The 19,284-nt window shown below is 39.0% G+C and overlaps 1 protein-coding gene and 1 long non-coding RNA gene across 2 annotated transcripts in view; one reads left to right on the forward strand and one right to left on the reverse strand.

Moving 5' to 3' along the window:
* Positions 1 to 8,108, forward strand: slc26a2 (solute carrier family 26 member 2). The gene is made up of 5 exons (XM_034883415.1): positions 1 to 114; positions 1,860 to 2,485; positions 2,664 to 2,954; positions 3,738 to 4,186; positions 5,994 to 8,108. The coding sequence occupies exons 2-5, from the start codon at positions 1,874 to 1,876 to the stop codon at positions 6,826 to 6,828; spliced, it is 2,187 nt and encodes a 728-aa protein (XP_034739306.1). The 5' UTR covers positions 1 to 114; positions 1,860 to 1,873; the 3' UTR covers positions 6,829 to 8,108.
* LOC117951639 overlaps positions 3,957 to 19,284 on the reverse strand; it is a 26,066-nt gene continuing 10,738 nt past the window's right edge. The window contains exon 3 of the long non-coding RNA XR_004658223.1: positions 3,957 to 4,178. This is a non-coding gene — a long non-coding RNA (uncharacterized LOC117951639). The remainder of the gene's footprint in view (positions 4,179 to 19,284) is intronic.

Below are 19,284 nucleotides of genomic sequence, written 5' to 3' on the forward strand. Positions count from 1 at the left end.
CAACGTCATAACGCAAGGAGCTATGTGTAAAATGATTTAGAGGCGGAATGACACTCGGCTGTCTGGAAACAACTTTTCAATTATTTTGGTAAACCGAGAGATGTTGGAGCTCAGGTCAGGTACTTTACACATTAACAGCAATGCTTTTTTACCCCGCGGAAGAGCGGATTTCTGTCAACGTTACTTCGCTAAAGTTTCACCTGGTCCACGTCAACAATTTGTTTACAATGGTGCCCATTCATAGCTCTGCCAAGGCAACGTTGGCAGTTCCCGGACTGAGTTAGCGATACATAGCTAGTCAGACTGCGTTGAACGGACATTGTCGTAAGTAACCTAAAACTGTGTTTATAACGAGAATGTCCCATGCATTTAAACAGCTTAGACACGACCCCGGTAATCCCATTGTGACCAACGCTACGTTACACGTAACTTCTCTTAGGAAAGAAAACAAGTCATTGTAATCCTATTAACGCTATCATTTAGAGAATGCTTTGACGTTAAATTAAGCTTGCAGCGAGCGAAATAGTAACGTTAAGTCGCGTACAAGTGCCATGATGTATTAAACCAGGACTAACGTTTCGTTTAAACTCGCCGTTATGTAAATGAGTCGCAGGCCTACCGCACGTGACGGTACCAGTAAAGTTAAGAACCTTCTGGGAATGTGCTAGAGGTAAAATCTGTCTAGATTAACATACAATCAACTGGGTTCTTTCTCCATCTTTTCTAGTTAGTTTCAGTTTTAAGTTGAGTTTCCACAAGTGCCTGGGATTTTTCACCCCATATGTTTCGTGTTCAAACGGCAGTAAGGGAGACCTGTAACAAAAACTTAGTTTTCAATCCAGTTAAACTAGACTTTTAGATATTTGACCTCCTAAAGTGACCGAATGCAAGATATCGCATGCATTTTCTTACTAACAAAAGTGGGAAACCAAAATATCAAAGTAGGAAAAATTAAGATGAAAAGATATACTAAATGTACTAAAGATCAAGTGACTAAGCACCTTAAGACTGTTTTCATAATGACCTTAATTGGGTCAAGGCTGTATAGAGAGAACATCATATCATATTATATGGTTGTTACGGTCAGTTTACTTCCTGCGTTTACTCACCTTCCAGTTTTACTTCCTTACTTACTGCTTGTCCTCACTTTGGTAGACCGCAGTACTGGTGCTTGTCAGTAAGGTGTGTGTGTGTGTGTGTTTTTTTGTCTGAGGGTCACTAGAAGCATGAGCTTAATTGAATGAAAAAGTGGTGGTTTCATATCGTGATATAACATTAAGAGGAGTGAGAAATCAAAATGTCAGATACATGCAGTCAGGCCAACCCGTATACATTTAATAGCACTTTTCCTCCTCCTCATTTTACACTTCTTCCACGTTTTCATACGCAACATACCTTTTTTTTTTTTTTTTTTTTTCTTAAATTGTCATTGCAATATTAACTGACGCAATAGACCCATCGCAAAAGACTGCAACATATTGCAGAGACACTCAGAGATTTTTGAGGTTTTTGTTGTGCCTTTTTATTTTAATTTTAAAGTTTAATGTGTTCAATAAAAGAATGTTGGAAATTGTTTCCTTTTTATTTGTTTTGAAAGGCAGAACTGAGTACACTATTTGTGTATTTATTTATTGCACATAATATTTTTATTGCATATTTAACATTATTGCATATTTTCCTCATATTGTGCAACCGTAGTTGTCATTGGTGTGAGGTGCAAATTTTATAGATGTATTGATGAGTTGTGAAATATTTTTGTTTAAGTCCATACTTGTTTGCAAGTTGTAATCAGCTGTTTTCTGATTAAGTTGTTTTGACTATTTGGCTAAACTGGACTCTTTTCCTTTAAATCCCCACAGATAAGGGCTCTATCATGACTCACGGTGATGATTGCTGTCCAACAGCAGAAGATGGAGCTCAGAGCGACCAGCAGCAGCCTCTCATTCTGGAAAGAGTGGGGGAAGAAACGCCCAAAAGCTGGCAATCCGTTGTGTCACACTGTCTGAAGAAACACTGCTCATGCACCCCAAAGAAAGCTAAATCCAAATTATTGGGCTTCTTCCCGATTCTGAAATGGCTGCCACGCTACCAGCTCAGGGAATGGCTGCTGGGCGATGTCATGTCAGGACTGATTGTCGGAATCCTGTTGGTCCCTCAGTCCATAGCCTACTCCTTGTTGGCCAGTCAGGACCCCATATATGGTCTCTATACTTCTTTCTTTTCATCCATCATATATTCCATCCTAGGCACTTCTAGACACATCTCAGTGGGGATTTTCGGGGTGCTCTGCCTGCTTGTAGGTCAGGTTGTGGATAGAGAATTAGCTTTAGCAGGATACCTCACAGAAAGTGTCATCCTCAATAGTAACAATAGCACCGTCTTGCTGGCTGACCAGGGGAATGGCAGCGTTGGGGTGGGATGTGACAGAAGCTGCTATGCAATCACAGTGGGAGCTACAGTTACCTTTACTGCTGGAGTTTACCAGGTAAGTGAGGAGGGGCGATCTCATGCACTGGATAGAAAGACAGTATCACATGGCTGGCATCTGTTAATGGTATTGGAAATGCTTGAAGACAATAATAGCTCAAGTGTTGTTTTGCAAATATTTCTTTAGACATCAATTTCTTGCCTTCAACCTACTCCTGCTTATCTCATCCTCTCAGGTGCTAATGGGTATTTTCCAAGTAGGCTTTGTCTCCGTCTACCTTTCCAACTCCCTTCTCAGTGGCTTTGCTACAGGAGCCTCCCTAACCATTCTCACATCCCAGTTCAAGTACCTTCTGGGCCTGAAGATCCCCAGGCCTCAGGGCTGGTTCACCCTGTTTAAGACCTGGTACAGCCTGCTCACCAACCTGAGCAACACCAACATTTGTGACCTGGTGACCAGTTTGGTGTGTTTGCTGATACTGATACCCACCAAAGAGCTCAACAATCGATTCAAAGCCAAGCTTAAGGTAAACAGACAAAGTGCAGATAAGTTTATTTCAGATAGTCCTTGCTGACCAAGATTATAATCAGAAGTTCCAGTTCCATTTGTTCTCCAGTCACAACTATATTACAGTATAGTGATCAGAGAATAGTCATTTAAAGTGGAACTGGTTCAGTGAGAGAGCACTAACTAACCTGGTTCAGTCTTTTCTACTTTTGAAATGTCCATTTTAGTCCATGTTAGCAGGTGTGTAGGGTGGTGTGGTTTGGTCACTCCATCACTTTGGTTCAGTGTGAAAGAAATTGTAATACTTATTTAGCAACAGTTGAAATGTTCAACTTGTGGAACAAAAGTGGAAAGTTGGGTTGAGTCCCATTAGAAAATGCAGTAACTGTTGGGTACATGCCTTGAGGCAGTTAAGTTCCAGTACATCCTTGAAACTGCTTAGGTTTAGGTTAAGATTAGACATGCCCAGGGTTAGGTTCATGTTTAGGGTGGTTTGTTTGGTGGGATTTATTAAAAAAACAAATAAGCCTCAGCTATACTTTTAAGGTTGATGCTAACATCGACAGCTAAAGCAGAAGTGAGCGTGGAATTGAGGCTGGGAAATTACAAGTAAGGCATATAAAAGTGTAGCGAAAAGTGACACGGTTCAGCTAAAAAAAGTTGCAATAGGTCTGAGCCCAAGATGTCCTAAAAAGGCATCCATACACAGGACAAAGTTCTCTGACCTATTCAGCACTGTCTTTCCCTGACACCCTCAGACTTAACTTTACAAAAACAAGATTGCTTTCCTTTCCTTACCCAGGCTCCCATTCCCTTCGAGCTCTTTGTGGTGGTAATTGCAACAGTGGCCTCTCACTTTGGCCGCTTCGACACCGACTACGGGTCGGGCGTGGCTGGTGACATCCCCACTGGCTTCCTCCCTTCCCAGCTGCCGATGTGGACTCTGATCCCCAGCGTTGCTGTTGACGCCTTCTCTATTGCCATCGTGGGGTTCGCCATCACCGTCTCACTGTCAGAGATGTTTGCCAAGAAGCACGGCTACACAGTGGACGCCAACCAGGAGTTGTACGCCATTGGCTTCTGCAACATCCTGCCGTCGTTCTTCCACTGCTTCACCACCAGCGCTGCGCTGACTAAGACCCTCGTCAAGGAGTCAACAGGGTGTCAGACGCAGATATCTGGGCTGGTCAGCGCCCTTGTCCTGCTGCTGGTGCTGCTGGTTATCGCACCGCTCTTCTACTCCCTTCAAAAGTAAGCATACCACATAATTAGTTAGTCGTTATTTCTTGAATGACAACCCGCTTGCTCGCAATAGAATGATGAACTAAACTCAACTTCAAGAAAGTGATCGTTTCAAATTACTAACATTTTCAATTAAGGTCACGGTTGAAACCATGTCAAGACATAAACATACAATGTACAATCACAAAATCTGGGTGATGAAATAAGAAAAATCAGCTAAGCACAATTAGTCTAGAGTAACTGAGAAGGGAAACCATGAATGTCATCGGCCGGCTACACTCTGGCTGCGTCTCTGGTGCTGCTAGGTGACGTACCGGGAGGGCTATCTCGGGACATAGCGCCGACAGATTCAAACTCTGAAAAATGGATAAAAGGGTTGTCTGTTTATTTAAATAACAATAACAACTTTGTGTATTGTAAGCCGTTAAGTTAGCGTGTCAGCTTTGTGGCGTATCCTGTTTTTATTTCGGCTCCCATATTAACGGGGTTAGAGTTTACACACGTCTCACGAGCCATGCGGAAAACGTGTGCATGCTAGAAATAGAACTAACGTGACATGCGAGCGTTTTGAATGCGTTTCAGGCAAAATAGAAAAGGAAAAGATGTTAGTCATTTTGACACAAATACATGTTAATAGATTACATGTGTTAAAAGTCTTTGGTTTTGAAATCAATGCAGATATCAATTTAAACTAAGAAAAGGTGATTTTTTGCGACGGTCCAACATCAGGTAGGATCCGGTGTTTAGCCGGCCTTAGACCACCAAGCTACTATATGTAGTACCTATTTCTGCAAAAAGCTGGCCAGGGCAGCTGCACCTGCTGGACTCACTCCAGTAGTTGTATCTCTTTAACAAACAGGTTGTTTTTAGTAGCTAGAGTAAGATTCTCACGCCAGAGACGGTACTTATCTCTAATCTGTAAAACGCACGCTGAGGAGAATCATTATTATAGAGCAGACATTACCAACCACGTGATAAAGAGTTATGCACATTTAGGAAATGAGCAAACAGACAACGTTCAATTTTTGTGCCCTGGTTGACTCTTAAAATAAAACCTTTACATTCCAATGTTCCAGCTTGTATAAGGATTCAATGTGTTTGTTTCAAGAGTAGACTTAGCCAAATACAGACAACAGGTAGTTCAGGGTTAATGCTGACTGCTCGTTCTACTGAAGCTGTGGTAGTTCAGACCAAATAATAGATATATTTTTTAAAGTGCTTTCATTTAACATTGTAATATTACAAAAGAATGGAGTAAAGAGGAGCAAGGATTAGAAATACAAATTAAGAAAAGAAAGAATACATTGCCAACTAGATGTAAATGGGAAGATTCCTTGATCAGTGTATTGTTTGTGGTTGATGATTGCTATTGATTTGCTTGTGTGTTCTATTATATCTATTTATTTATTCATTTACACACCCATACACAAAACACCCTCACAGACACACTTGATGCTTCACTAATGATATGGAATATGGAAAGTCTTCATCAATTATGTCATCTGCCGAGGCCTGATTATGTTTTTATCATTGTTCCTCATCTCTTTTATAATCCTCCATCTCTCTCCATTTGTGTTGATTTTTGGTTTCTTTAGCTGATTCTGTCTGACAAATGGCAAAAGATTACAGGCAATTTCAAAGTCTTAAAGCTAAAATACTGTGAGTCAATTTTAAGTTTTCATATTGCAAATGTAAAGTGACGACTTGCAACCTCAAGTTTTCACTCTCTGGACAACTGACTAATTGCTTTCCACCATGAATGCCACTGAGTGATGCTCCTAACCTTTGCCCTGTCTCACTCCCTTCTCCTGACCAGATGTGTATTAGCAGTCATCATCCTGGTTAACCTTCGCGGAGCTTTACAAAAGTTTACCGACATTCCCAGCATGTGGCGTGTCAACCGCATCGATACCTCTATCTGGCTGATCACAATGGCAACCTCGGCGCTGGTCAACACAGAGCTAGGTCTTCTCGTGGGGGTTTTGGTGTCAGCCCTGTGCGTCCTGGGCCGAACCCAGCGAGCCCAGGTACTGGAGCTTGGCCGGGCATCAACCAGGGAGCATTATGAGGACCTGTCATCTTACCATGGTCTTCGGACACATCCCGGAGTGGCTGTTTTTAGATACGAGGCTCCAATCTATTACGCCAACCAGAGCTTGTTCAAAAAATCTCTCTACAGGTGTGCAGGGCTTGATCCTGTGAAGGAGAAAACCCGGCTTATGAAGTTCAAGAGGAAGAACAAACAGCAGGGAGAGGTTGCACGAGTCCCAAATATAAATTCAAGGGCTATGGAGGGTGCAGGTAAAGAGGATGGGTTTGAAGCTGGTGCGACTGTAACCTCAATGCTCAACAATAAATCTTCCCGTAGCTTACACAGCTTGGTGATCGACTGCAGCGCCATCTTGTTTCTAGATACTGCTGGAGTGAATGCTCTGAAAGAGGTCTTCAAAGATTATGAAGAACTTGGGATCAAGGTTGTCCTGGCCCGGTGTAATATCTCAGTACTGGACGCACTGGAAAGAGGGGGATACTACCCAATCAAAAAAGGATGTGATGGAGGAGAAAACAGAATTATGTTCTTCACCATTGCAGACGCCGTCCACTACGTCCGAAGCCTCTTAGCTAACGGAGATTATGACAGCAAATACTAAAAAACAAAAACAATCTGCATTCATGCAATTGTCAATCTCACATAATCCAAGAATGTGCCTTGAAATACTTGCACCTACCTGACCTGTTAGAAGAGCCAATCTGCACTGCCAGACTTGCTCAAATACGCTTTAATCAACCAACCAAGTGCAAAATGCCAACTTTATGCATAATAGTAGCACAATTTCCTAGTAAGCTTGGTTGAACCTGCCAGACCATCAATGCTACATTACGGTAGACAATTCTTTATTTAATTCTGTTTTCAGCAGTAACATAGTCAAAGCATTTTTTAATGTGTAACATTTAAAAGTTTGTCTTTTTGTTTTAATGAAGTTGTGAGAGACAGTGAAAATTGCAAAAAAAAAGTTTAGATTTTTACCAAAAAGGTTAGATTCTGCAAATGTTAGTATGTTATGAAAATGGAAGGTGGATTTAATACAAAAATTTATAATTTATTGAATTAATCAAATTTGAACATACTGTATGTGTCATTTCAGTGTTAGTTAATTTATTATTGTGGCCTGGGACACATTCATATGGTAACCCTGAAGCGCTTAATGTACTTTAACGTATCATTGCACTTACAACAACATGCGTAGCTGTGCTCAATTTGGGTCATCGTGTATAACTCATCTCCGGTCGTACCTGCATCCACCGTGTGTGTGTTTCTGTGTGTGTGTGTCGAGGAACTGAGCAGCACCCCCACTGCAGAGAGCAGACGACATTGAAACAGCAGACGCTTTCAGCAACTGTAGAGTAAGAAAAAAAAAAAAAAGACATTACAGCATACATTAATGTTAAAATGTTTAAAGGGTTGGCAGGACTGTCAGAAAGGTTTTGCGAGATCTTTTGTTTTACGTTTTGTTGGTAAATGTGAGATGCTTGAATCACACACGTTTCACTCCCGCTTGGTCAGTTGCCCTCATAGTCACGTACTGACGCAAAGTCTGTCACGTGGGACTGCTGGGATTGTCGCAACTCAACTGTCGGAACTCAAGTCATCGGTTAAAATTGCAATGATTGGTCAAAATTACGAGTTGTACCAAGTTCACGGTGACTGGTTAAATTTGCGTAAATTGTTGCAATTGTGACATTGACAAATCGTTGAAGGACTGATTGATACGTCAAAACTTCACAATGGGTTACATTTGTACCTCACGTCTTGCAATAAAGAAAATATTGCTCACCAACATCCTACTAAATTAGTTCATGAACAATTACATACCAATACTACATACACCACTGACCCATGAATTGAAAATGTACATCTAAAGTATGTACATGTACATCTAAAGTAAAGGCACAATAGCAGTTGGTTTATACATCTACTGTATAACAGTGCATTTTTAATAATCGTGGCATAGTTTTTAATTCCGCTACAGCAAGGACCATAGTTTTTAAAATTAAACATAATTATCGTTCATACATTGGAACGCGGAAAACTTTGGCATTATAGTTTAATATGATTTCTCTGGGCAGATCATGTCTGTTGTAGAATGTGGAAAAAGGTCTGTCTGTTGAGAAATGCCGTTCTAAGGAAACTACCGGAACCCAAGTTTTGGTTAAGTTTTTGGCTTTACAAGTAATCATTTAAAAGTTTGTCCTCTTAAATTAATGTATACAGTTTGAATAAATGTATTGTAATTAACAGTAGTCCATTATGCGGTTTTCTCTTAAACATTGATAACAGAGGGAGAGATTTATTTGTACTGTGGGAAAGACTTACGTTAACAAAGCCATGAAGCAAAAATTACCGTTTGTCAAACACACTAACACCAGTAGAATTTCTGTCTATTTCCCATTTTGCAGCCTTTAGGTATCAAAAACCGAGGTGCCTTTAGGGATGCCTATACCGTGCCTACATTGTACAAATATATATATATATATAAACACACTGTGAATTAGGCCTGCACGATTGTTGGAAAAATTGCGATCTGAATTCCCTCTGTTCACCATTTAAATTTTAAATCACAACTGCATCACAAACGCTAGTACTTTCTTCTGTGAGTTTTAAACTAACTGTATGAAATAGGGTTTAAAGCGCTCCCACGCGCTTCATTGAAGCCTCGGTGTGTACAGGCTTGTGGTGATGAGCAATGTGCTATAGGTGCCAACAAAAGATCTTTGTTTGGTACTGCCAATTTGTTTTGTTTTCAAGGTTCATGCGTGCAAATAACATTACATATCGTGAGAAAAAAATTGTGGCAGAGAATCGTGATATCTATTCTGAGCTAAAAAATTGTGTTTCCTATTTATTCCCAAATCGTGCAGGCCTACCTTTAATGTTTTAATATCAGGTCACCTTTTACTGTTAAAACTGGACAAATTAAGGATTTATTTTTCTTCTAGAGAGCACAGTTTGCTCATGATTTACAATTTGTATTTGATTGGTTGGTTTCGTAAAAATAAAAGATTATGATCAAAAGATAGTTAGTCTACAATCCATGTTTGCTGAGAGTGACAACATTACTGTTATGACAGCTTGGTAAATACACAATTGTCATGTGATGAATGGGGGCAAAGTTCGAGTTAAAGAACGGTTTCTTGCAGTGAATGCTGTGTGAAATTTACACCAAAACAGTCTGGAGTAGATTTTGTTAAATGTAATGTTGAATTGTGCATGTCAAACTTCAAATCAGCACATTTCTTTGTGTGTAAGAGAGTGGCTTGTCAGTACAAGCCAATGTATTCTTAAATACATTATTATTTAAATTATGGAGGTCCATTTGTTTCTATTTTTGTAATCCAGGAATGCTCAGGGTTGGCTACATTATTATGCAATTGTGTTTTTAGTTCAAATGTACCCTGTGTGGTTTTTGACCTTGAGCAAAGCTGTTTTGATTGGTCACATGCAATATTCTTGCCGAAAATGTGCAAAACCACAAGCAAAAGGAAGGCGAGAAAAGGACCCTTATGCTAGTGAACATAGGTGTAATGTTTAAAATGTTCAAAACCGCTTTGCAGCTGGTTTATGAAGAAGGAAATTAACTCACATTTGTTGGACCTGAAGGACAATTAATTTTAACACAGAATATAAATCAACTTGTTTGATTCAGGAAATCTCCCCAGGGCAGTTTTCAAACGTCTCCAACATTACTGCACAAAAGAAAGGAGAGTCTTGCTTGGTTGCGTATGCCTTTGCTGGAAGGTGTATGAGGTTTGGGAGGATTAGTGTTGCCTATGCCTTAAAAGATATTAGATGTTCTGGAGCTCGAGGGAATTGTTCGCTTAAGGACTTCTGCAGGTTAAATACTGATACAGGGCATTGAATCGGGTCATCTGAGTCAAGTGCTGTGCAAATTTATAACGCAGTCCTCACTGAAGCCTTTGCTGAGAAAATAGAAATAAGAGATATTCACATGCGGTCCCCCGACTGGACTTTGATTCAGAAAACGGCGCCTGTATGTTTGAAAAAGACAAGAGGACATGAGCTTTCTCTTTACATTTAGGTCTTGAGTAAAACACTTTAAACTGCCTTGTTGTTGAAAAGTGCTACAGAAATATACCTGCCTTGCCTTTCCTTTTCATTTCACAAAAACATAAAGGGAGAATGATACGTGTTGGGGATGAACTCAGTGGATATGTGTATGTTCTCTGTGTGTTTGTAGCTTTTGTTCTTTGCATTTGACACACATTTGCGTGTGAAATATAAAGAAAACAAAGTATAACTAGCATAGCCTTAAGCAGTATACAATAGTTTTAATAATTTAATTCAATTTTTAAAAATATATATTCTTTAAAACACAAACAAATGTAACTATGCACAAAGGCTTCTCTCTGGAGGTTTGGGGTTACAGTAGCTTTGATACTGAAACTAAACTGAATGCACACATTGTTTTCTAGGTTCAGGTCTATTTTTCTTTATGTGTCTTTTCTACATGTTTATGACAGTTAATCATCCTACTGTACTACACTTGAAGTTTCACAGCATCAAGTAAAAGTTAGTAGTTTTTTTCCCTTTACTGTTCAGAGTTCACTGTTCAATATGTCGTACATTTAGAATAGGCTGAACATGTGTTTTCATGTTTTATACTGTATTTCATGCTATAGTATTTTTTGTGAATAAAATATGGAAAAAGATTTGTGCCAAAATAACAGTGAAATGCTTGTTTTTGTATGGTGTGCTCAAGTATTTGTTACTGAGTTTATGTTTATAATGTATTATCATAACTGAATAGAGTTTCAAAAGCCCCATTGTCACCCTAATGCCCCAGGAATATCAACTTTACAAATATGAAATAGTTTAACTGTCACAAAGTGAATGTAGCTCAGTATTTACAGAACACTTGACAATGATGAACTGTTACGCAGGAAGGTTGTGCAGAAATGTTAGGACTTGTTGCATTTGCTGCACTTTAGCTTCAACAAAGATTAAACCCCACTCTCTTAAATAACAGCCGCTACCATCCAGCTGAGAAAGCTTTTTGAACTAGATATCAGGGAAACTGCCACACATATACTGTACGACATTGCAAAGTCAAATTGTATCATTTGTACAAGAGGATTTGGTTTGAATTTGAGTGGACACTTCACTCTCACTCAACAATTTCCTTTGTCATGTCAATGGCCTCTTCCTGTTGCCCAATCCCAATCAATCTGTCCATTTAAAGAAATTGAGGCGTAATATGCATTGCCCCGCAGCAGCAGTGGTGGAAGGAATAAAAGAAATAAGTAAAAGTAATATTACTTTTACAAACCTTTACTTAAGTACAAGTAAAAGTAAAAAGTAGCTCATTTAAAAGTTACTCAGAGCAAAAGCTACCTTTTAAATTTCCTTTTCAGGAACGAATGTGATTTAAAATGTAGCGAAGTACAATACTTCAAACAAAACATACTTAAGCAAAAGTAAAATTACAGATTTTTAAAACTACTTTAAAAGTATGCATAAAACCTATTCAATTACAGTAAACTAAATTAATGTAATCTGTTAATTTCCACCTCTGCTCAACAACTGAAACTCAGGTTTATTCAGTCCATAATACAGACAAAAATAACTGCAGAATTGTTGCTACTTAATGACTGGGAACTGAACTACACTGGAAACACCAAACAGAACGCTTATGTACTATTACCACATAATTTCAACAAAATTCTCCTGTATTTATGGTCTGAATATGAAACAATACAGACATGACTAGGTCTTGAAAATTTAAATATTGAGTGTATTTGATATGCAGGAGTTGGCATCAAGAATTAGTTTTTAAGATTTGGTTTTGCGACACATCTCTCAATAAAATGGCTTTTCTCCAATATTCTTTCTGATTTAAAGCGTATTTTTGTTGATAAAATATATTTGTCTTTTACATAGATCCATAATACAGAGTATATAAACACAGGAATTATGGCTTCCTTTTTTACTGCAGGTGAAAATCTTGAAAAAGTGCTTTTCCAAAACAAACCATCACAGAGTTTCTTCAAAAATGTAGATGTCTAGAAGTGTTCAAGGATTGAATTAACTTTTGTTGAAAATGTTCCATATTTTGATGTTGCGTGTCTTCCTAACACCTACTTGGTGGTGGCAGCCTCTGTTCCTTTCCCAATGTACTTACTTTTTTTCTTTTTTTAAATGAATGTTTTTCATGACCTGCAAACAATAAAAGTGAAACTAAAGGTGTATGTACCTCTATGTTAACTAAAATGCTTAAAATAAGTTGCATCTATGTATTTTTCCTCAAGTAGGGCCTTTTCAACTGTGTGAACCACCTGGATAATCTGAAGGTTTTTGTCACTTTGAAAAAAGAGAAAAACTCAGGAAACTACAAGGTAAGGTTAGATTAAATAACATTGGACTCAACTACTCCAAATCCCTTCTATTTTATTCCAACTTGGACAGCTTGCAATGACTTTAAAACAATTTTCAACTGTACTTTTTTTCCTTCTTTTTTTCCTCGTGGCTTCTCCCAGGTGACTGAGGACCTTGCTTGGCAGGAAAATTATAAAATATTGATAATGATTTCAAGGCGAGTGAGCATCCTTAGATGCCCCGTCTGTACTGTGATGCTTTAGTCAATAACCAGTCTGGCAGTTTGTAAACTTGTGGAGAAGATAAGAGTTTAATGATTAGAAGTTTTGGGCCCGCCTCCTGCGGCCATCCTCTTCCTCCCCTTCAAAGAGTGTAAGTGTGTTTCAAATTATCACCATAATCAATATATTGTTATCGTGTGATGAAGAGATAATATTGTAGTGAGATCTAAATGGTCATGAGGAGTACAATTTATTTATATAGAATTTTTCAGAACAGTAACAGTGTGATTTAACAGAAGGAATACATGTTATATATGTAAATAAATATTTCAGAAAATGGAAGGTTTAAAGTAAAGTAAATAAGTATAAAGTCTCAGTACAGTCTCTGGTTCAGGTCGGTGTCGGCATGTTCTGCACTGAGGCAGCAGAAACAGTGACTTCATTTTGCCACAAGGGGGTAGCATTGACCAGGAAGCTGGGGAGAATTTGGTTCAAAATCAAATCAAATTGAGGAAACGGAGAGATGTGGTTCCTATTTAGATAAATACTACTATTTCCTGATGATGCTTTTGATATAAAAACATGTATGCCGGTGACTAATAATATGTCTATGTTGTTTCACTCCTCACAAGGAAAACCTTCACTGTATGGGAAAAGAGGTTCTTGTATTTTGACTTTGTATTTTTATAAGGATCCCCATTAGCTGACGCCTAGACGACCAGCTAGGCTTCTTGGGGTCCAAAACGACTTTTAATCAGACAATATTAAAGCATTACATAACATATACAGAAAAGAAAAGAAATACAACAATATATGCTTACAAAGCAAAAGAAAAGAAAAGAAAAAAATACTATTAAAATGAAATGAAAATAGCATATCAAGCAAATAGAGACATATCTTGAAAACAAAGTTATGTATTACAGTATATTAGTCTTAGAGGGACTCGAATGTTTGGGCATCCCAGGTAAAAATTTGTATTAATGTCCATAAAGGAGCCAAGAAAAGATAAAAAAAATCTCCAAAAGACATCAAATGACAGATTAGACATTTGTATAATATTTAACAAAAAGTTAGATTTTATATCCATCATTTACACTTCAAAATAACAAAAAACAAAAAAATGGCGTCTGCTAAAGTTTGGGTACCCTGCCGAGTTTCTAGCATGCACCGCCCCCTTTGGAAAGCTGAGCCCTGACAGTGGCATGGCTTGTTCTCAATCATCATCTGGAAAGACCAGGTGAGGTCAATCTTAAGGTTTTAAATAATAGACTCATCTGACCTTGCCCCAACAATCAGCACCATGGGTTCTTCTAAGCCGTTGTCTAGAAAACTGAAACTGAAAATAGTTGTCGCTCACAAAGCAGGAGAAGGCTAAAGAAAGATAGCCAAGCCTTTTCAGATGCCAATTTTTGTTGTTCGGAATGTAATTAAGAAATGTGAGTCATCAAGAACAGTGGAAGTTTAAACAAGATCTGGAGGACCAAGAAAAAATATCAGACAGAACAGCTCGCAGGAGTGTGAGAAAAGCAAAACAGTCTTGTGAACTGTAAGTACAGTAACTAAGTACTGTAACTGCCAAGTACTTTATGTTTAGGCCTAACCCTTAGCCTTCCCAGGCTTTGGAAGCAGACAAATGTTGTGCTTAATGAACTGGAGCATTAAGCGGCGGAAAAGAGACGTTCACTATCCACCCTTGTAGATGGAGCTGACAGGAAAACTAGCCGGCAAAATGGAGCTACTGCAGCCGAGACTACAGCTAGCCGTTCTTGATTATTATTTCAGATTTTGGCAGTGTAGGATTTAGATCTAAATTCACACACACACACACACACACACACACACACACACACACACACACACACACACACACACACACACACACACACACACACACACACACAGTATTTTGACATAGGAACGATACAAATGTGTGAAAAAATTAACCATATCGACCAAAATTATATTTGCGGCAAATATATTGTGCACCACTAGAAAAAACGGCAGATCTTCTGGAGTCACCTCTAGATGCCGACTGTCCTCTGTTTGCATATAACCTGAAAGCTCAAGCTGGTAAAAAAAAGCACAGACGGGTGAAGAGATGCAGTTGTCTGCAGAGAGGTGAGGAAAGCAGAGGTGATTATAGTCTCTTTCACGCCTTGTTGCCTTTCCCAAATTGCATTTACAGGGGAATGGCACCTGTGTTGATTGGTACACAACCGAAAACTCCTGCACAGGACGATGGGAGCAGATTCACACTCCATCTCACTTCCAGTCCGCATATTTTTTATTATCGCCAAACCCCACACTGACTTTATTAATTGAGAATAGAGATGAGAACTATTGCAGTGATTCTTGCTCTGGAGGTGATCCAAAATTAGCCTACAGCAACTTCAACTTCAAGTATGTCTATGCCAGGTTGTAAACTTTTCCATTTGGTTTCTCTTCCATCTACAAATCCTTTTTACTGAGGTCACTAACCGGGTTACTACGATTGCATACAGTCATTGTAAGGCATGGTCAAGTGTTTCTAACAACACTTTCCATTTTCAGTTAATGCAGTCAGGAGTCTGGACAATGAGGGACTTCAGTGGGAGCACAGTGGATTTCAAACAACTTCCGACTACAGTTCAGCAGCTTGTGGCCCCATTCATTTTTATATTTTCAATATTGTTACTTGCAATGTGAACAAAACCTGCTTCATCCCATAAATGCCACAACTTCACACTGCCACCATTTCTTTGTTTACTTCTCCACAGACAGAAAGACAGACAGAGAGGGAGGGCTCAAGAAAGAAAAGATTATGGATAAAGCACTTGTCATCCAGAGGGATATTATTTCAAGTTGTCAAAACCCCATCCCACAATGAAGGGAATTCTCTATATTTCACTGAGGTTTTGACAGAGGAAGCCAACAGGCTTTTTATGTTAGCTGTCAAAAACTAATTTATCAGCGCTCCCTCGCATCAGTTCGACTTTCTGTCTTCCTCAAATCAAACTTTTGTCTCAGATACAGCCAACAGATCTGGAATGTCTACATTTCCGTCAAGGGTAGTGCTGTATTTAGTGACATACTGTAATTGTGAATAAACCCCTATTGTTCATATATTTTACTTTACAAAACTATATAGGAGAATGGAGTTTTAATAGAACCGGTAGTTTTCATATACAGAAATAATGTCAGTGCTAGAGTTGCAACATAACTGAAATTGGGGCCTATAGGTTCTCATAAAACAACAGGGGCACCAGATGGGTGGGTTTGGTTTCACGTTCACTCCAAAATTCATACAGTGTCATAGAGTGTAATAAAAGCTGTCAGTCACAGAGATGTATCCTGAAGGGCCTCTCACAAACCTTGCTCTAATACTGTTAATATTCGGGCAACAGTGTGATGTCCTAACAGTGACAAACTGGACTGTTGTTCAATACAATGGAGGTCATTTAAACTTTTGTTCGGCTCACAGTCTTTTTTTTTTTTTTTTCACAAACAATGTTCCCGTTACTCTTGATAATCCAGAGTCTGCACAGTGAACTGTTTTCATTAGCTATGTAAAGGAGGTCATGTTTTTCAGCTTGGTTTGTCTGTTTATCAGCAGGATTATGAAAAAACTACTGGTGGGATTTTCATGAAACTTGGGGGATGCATGGAGCATGAGTCAAGGAAGAACCCATTGAATTCCGAAGCGGATCTGATTCACGGGGCTGAAACCCAAATTATTTTTCTCTTTCATTAACATTGCGAGATAGGGTGTGTGCTGCATTCATATGGCGTCAGAATAATCCCAAAGAAATTAGATTACGCCTGGGAAAATCCACATAATTAAATAAAGCATGCCTTATCGAGGTCTACGTTCTCGTGCTGTTCTAGTTGTTCTAGTTCTAGTTCTGGTTTCAGGGGGTCACACCAGTGGCCTGTGTGTGTAAACCAGGATGTGTGATTTCTATTTAGATAAATACTTCTATATTCTGATGATGCCTTCAATATTAAACATTTTTATCAGTGAAAAACAATAATTTGCAATTTCACACCTCACAAAGGAAGCCTTCACTGTATGGGAATAGAGGTCTTGTATTTTAGTCACACTTGCTTTTAGTTACGTGGATTGCCATTAAACCTTTGAATTGGTATTTGTTCTGAGCCGTCTTGTCAAAAGTTTCAAATTGTTTCTGTCTGGCTTGTGTTACCATGAACCTTTTTTTAAACCAATTTGTTCAGCTTTTGGGTGCCATATTCTGTACATTGATAATATTGATACTGAAAACCGAGCAAATCAAGTCCTCAGAGATCTCAATAGAGATCTGGCAGGTTTAGAGGAGACATGATTTGTGGTTCTTATTTAAGGAAAAATACTGAATAAATGATATAACCTGTATTCTATTCAGAAGAAATGCAGAACATCTGAAAATTGTGAGAACGTTTATTGTTGAGAATGTCACACCTGACGTGACACAAGAAACCGACAAGACGGCATATCGCTCTGTAGTATTGGTGATGGAACTACAAAAACGTACTCCTCACAAAGGAAGCAGCTTAGGGGAAGCAGCTACGTCAAGGTTTTGTATTCCACTCTTAACCACTCATTCAGAATTTAGCTAATTCGTGCATTTTGCCAACCTCACTGTCTGAACTCTGGTTTCATAGTTTATCACATTTACACACTAATTAGGACGAGCTGCTCTACAGTACTTGCTGTGCCACAGTCACCCAACATTTACAAATAATGTACTTACATTACTGAATAATCCTACATCCACAATGGTATGTCTGCCTGTACCTGTTAAACATCTGTCTTACATCTACATGTGCAAACAGAACTTTCATTGTTTCCATTATGCGCAATATTAATTCTGAGCCATGATTGAACTTGCTAAAGTGGCCTGAAGGGAGCTGGAGGGGACACTTTGTACTGCAGTGGGCAGATGGCGGAGGAGGCCGAGGGCAGCGACACACACTGACAGACTCACACTTGCATACATGCACAAGTGTCGCCTCACATAGTTGATGACCCTTCTGAGTCCCCACCACGACACCAAACACAGCGCTTCATCCACTGACTGAAAATTAATGGATCACTGAATTAGTTGGGCATCTCTCACACTCACACACACACACACGCTATCAGTCGACCACCAGAGATTCTGGCCACATATCAGCTAAAGAATGACAGAGTCAGATTGGCAGTGTGCGTTGGCCTGGCGCTCTGTTGATGCCTGTGGGACAACATGAAGAGGCCTCAACCATTCACTGCATACACACAGATCGGCAGCCAGAGAACTTGTGTTAAATGTGTAAATTTTAATAAAAATTATCCTTAACTCCTGCAGGTTTCCATGGAGATATGACTAATTTTTTGTACTTTAAAAAAAGTTCATAATTGATTGATAGATAGATACATACATACATACATACTAGTGCTGTCAGTTAAACGCATTATTAATGCCATTGATGCAAATTTTCACATGCTGTTGCAACAACTAGTAATGTTAGAAAAACTAGACACGTGTAGTGTAGGAAATGTTTGTATCGTCATTGATATACAAATACAGGTTTGCCTCTCATGCTTAACAATATACAGCTGTGTTAATAACAATTAAAACTGTAGACAAATGTCAGAAGTGTGGAGAGAAGCTGTATCTCTCCATGTTCCTGGGAGCCATGTGTGAGTTAATGCGGGTGGGGCTGTACAGAGAGGTCCAAACATAGGCACGGCTTTACAGAAGAATGGGTCATGTAACGCAAAATTAAACCATATCGATATAAACAACATTGCTTTGTCTGTGGAGAGGCAGCGGATGCGAGGACATTAGGTGCACCGGTGCAACCTTGAGGAAAAATGTTAGTCACGCCCTAGAGCCCTGTGAGCTAACAGACACAAACTAGCACTGGTCACTGCTGTTGTCTGAAAAACAACACAGTAGGGACAAATTATTGCATTTACTAGTAAACTGGTAAACCTTGAGACCGATGTATGACCAACTGCTACCTCCCTTCCTCATGTTACTCTGTCCTCTGTGACTGTCTACATCTAGAAACTAAGCTGCGCAGTGCAGGGAACAACTCTGGGACATGATCAGGTCGTGGTTTATGGAGCGGTAGATTGGCTTTGCAAAAAACCCAAAGCCTTCGATAAATCGTCACATTTAAAATATTGCTTGATCTCGCAAATTTGATTGTGGGAAGCCAAAATTGTGATCGTCATTAAAATTTGATTAATTGTGCAGCCCTAAAATCAAGGGACATTCAGAATAGATAAAAATTGATTAATTTGATTAATTGAGATTAATTACGAGTTAACTATGACAGTAATACGATTAATTATTTTAATCGTTTGACAGCACTAAGATATACATACATACAGTACATACACACAAGCGAATAGAACTGCTCATAATATCAATGTTAGTACAAAATACATAACATCTTCACAAGACCTCTACAACGGACGTCTGTTTAATGGACAAAGACTTCTCATAAATGTCCAATCTCTCTCCTCCAAT

The sequence above is a fragment of the Etheostoma cragini genome, chromosome 10 (genome assembly GCF_013103735.1).
Source record: "Etheostoma cragini isolate CJK2018 chromosome 10, CSU_Ecrag_1.0, whole genome shotgun sequence".
Taxonomy (NCBI): Eukaryota; Metazoa; Chordata; class Actinopteri; order Perciformes; family Percidae; genus Etheostoma; species Etheostoma cragini.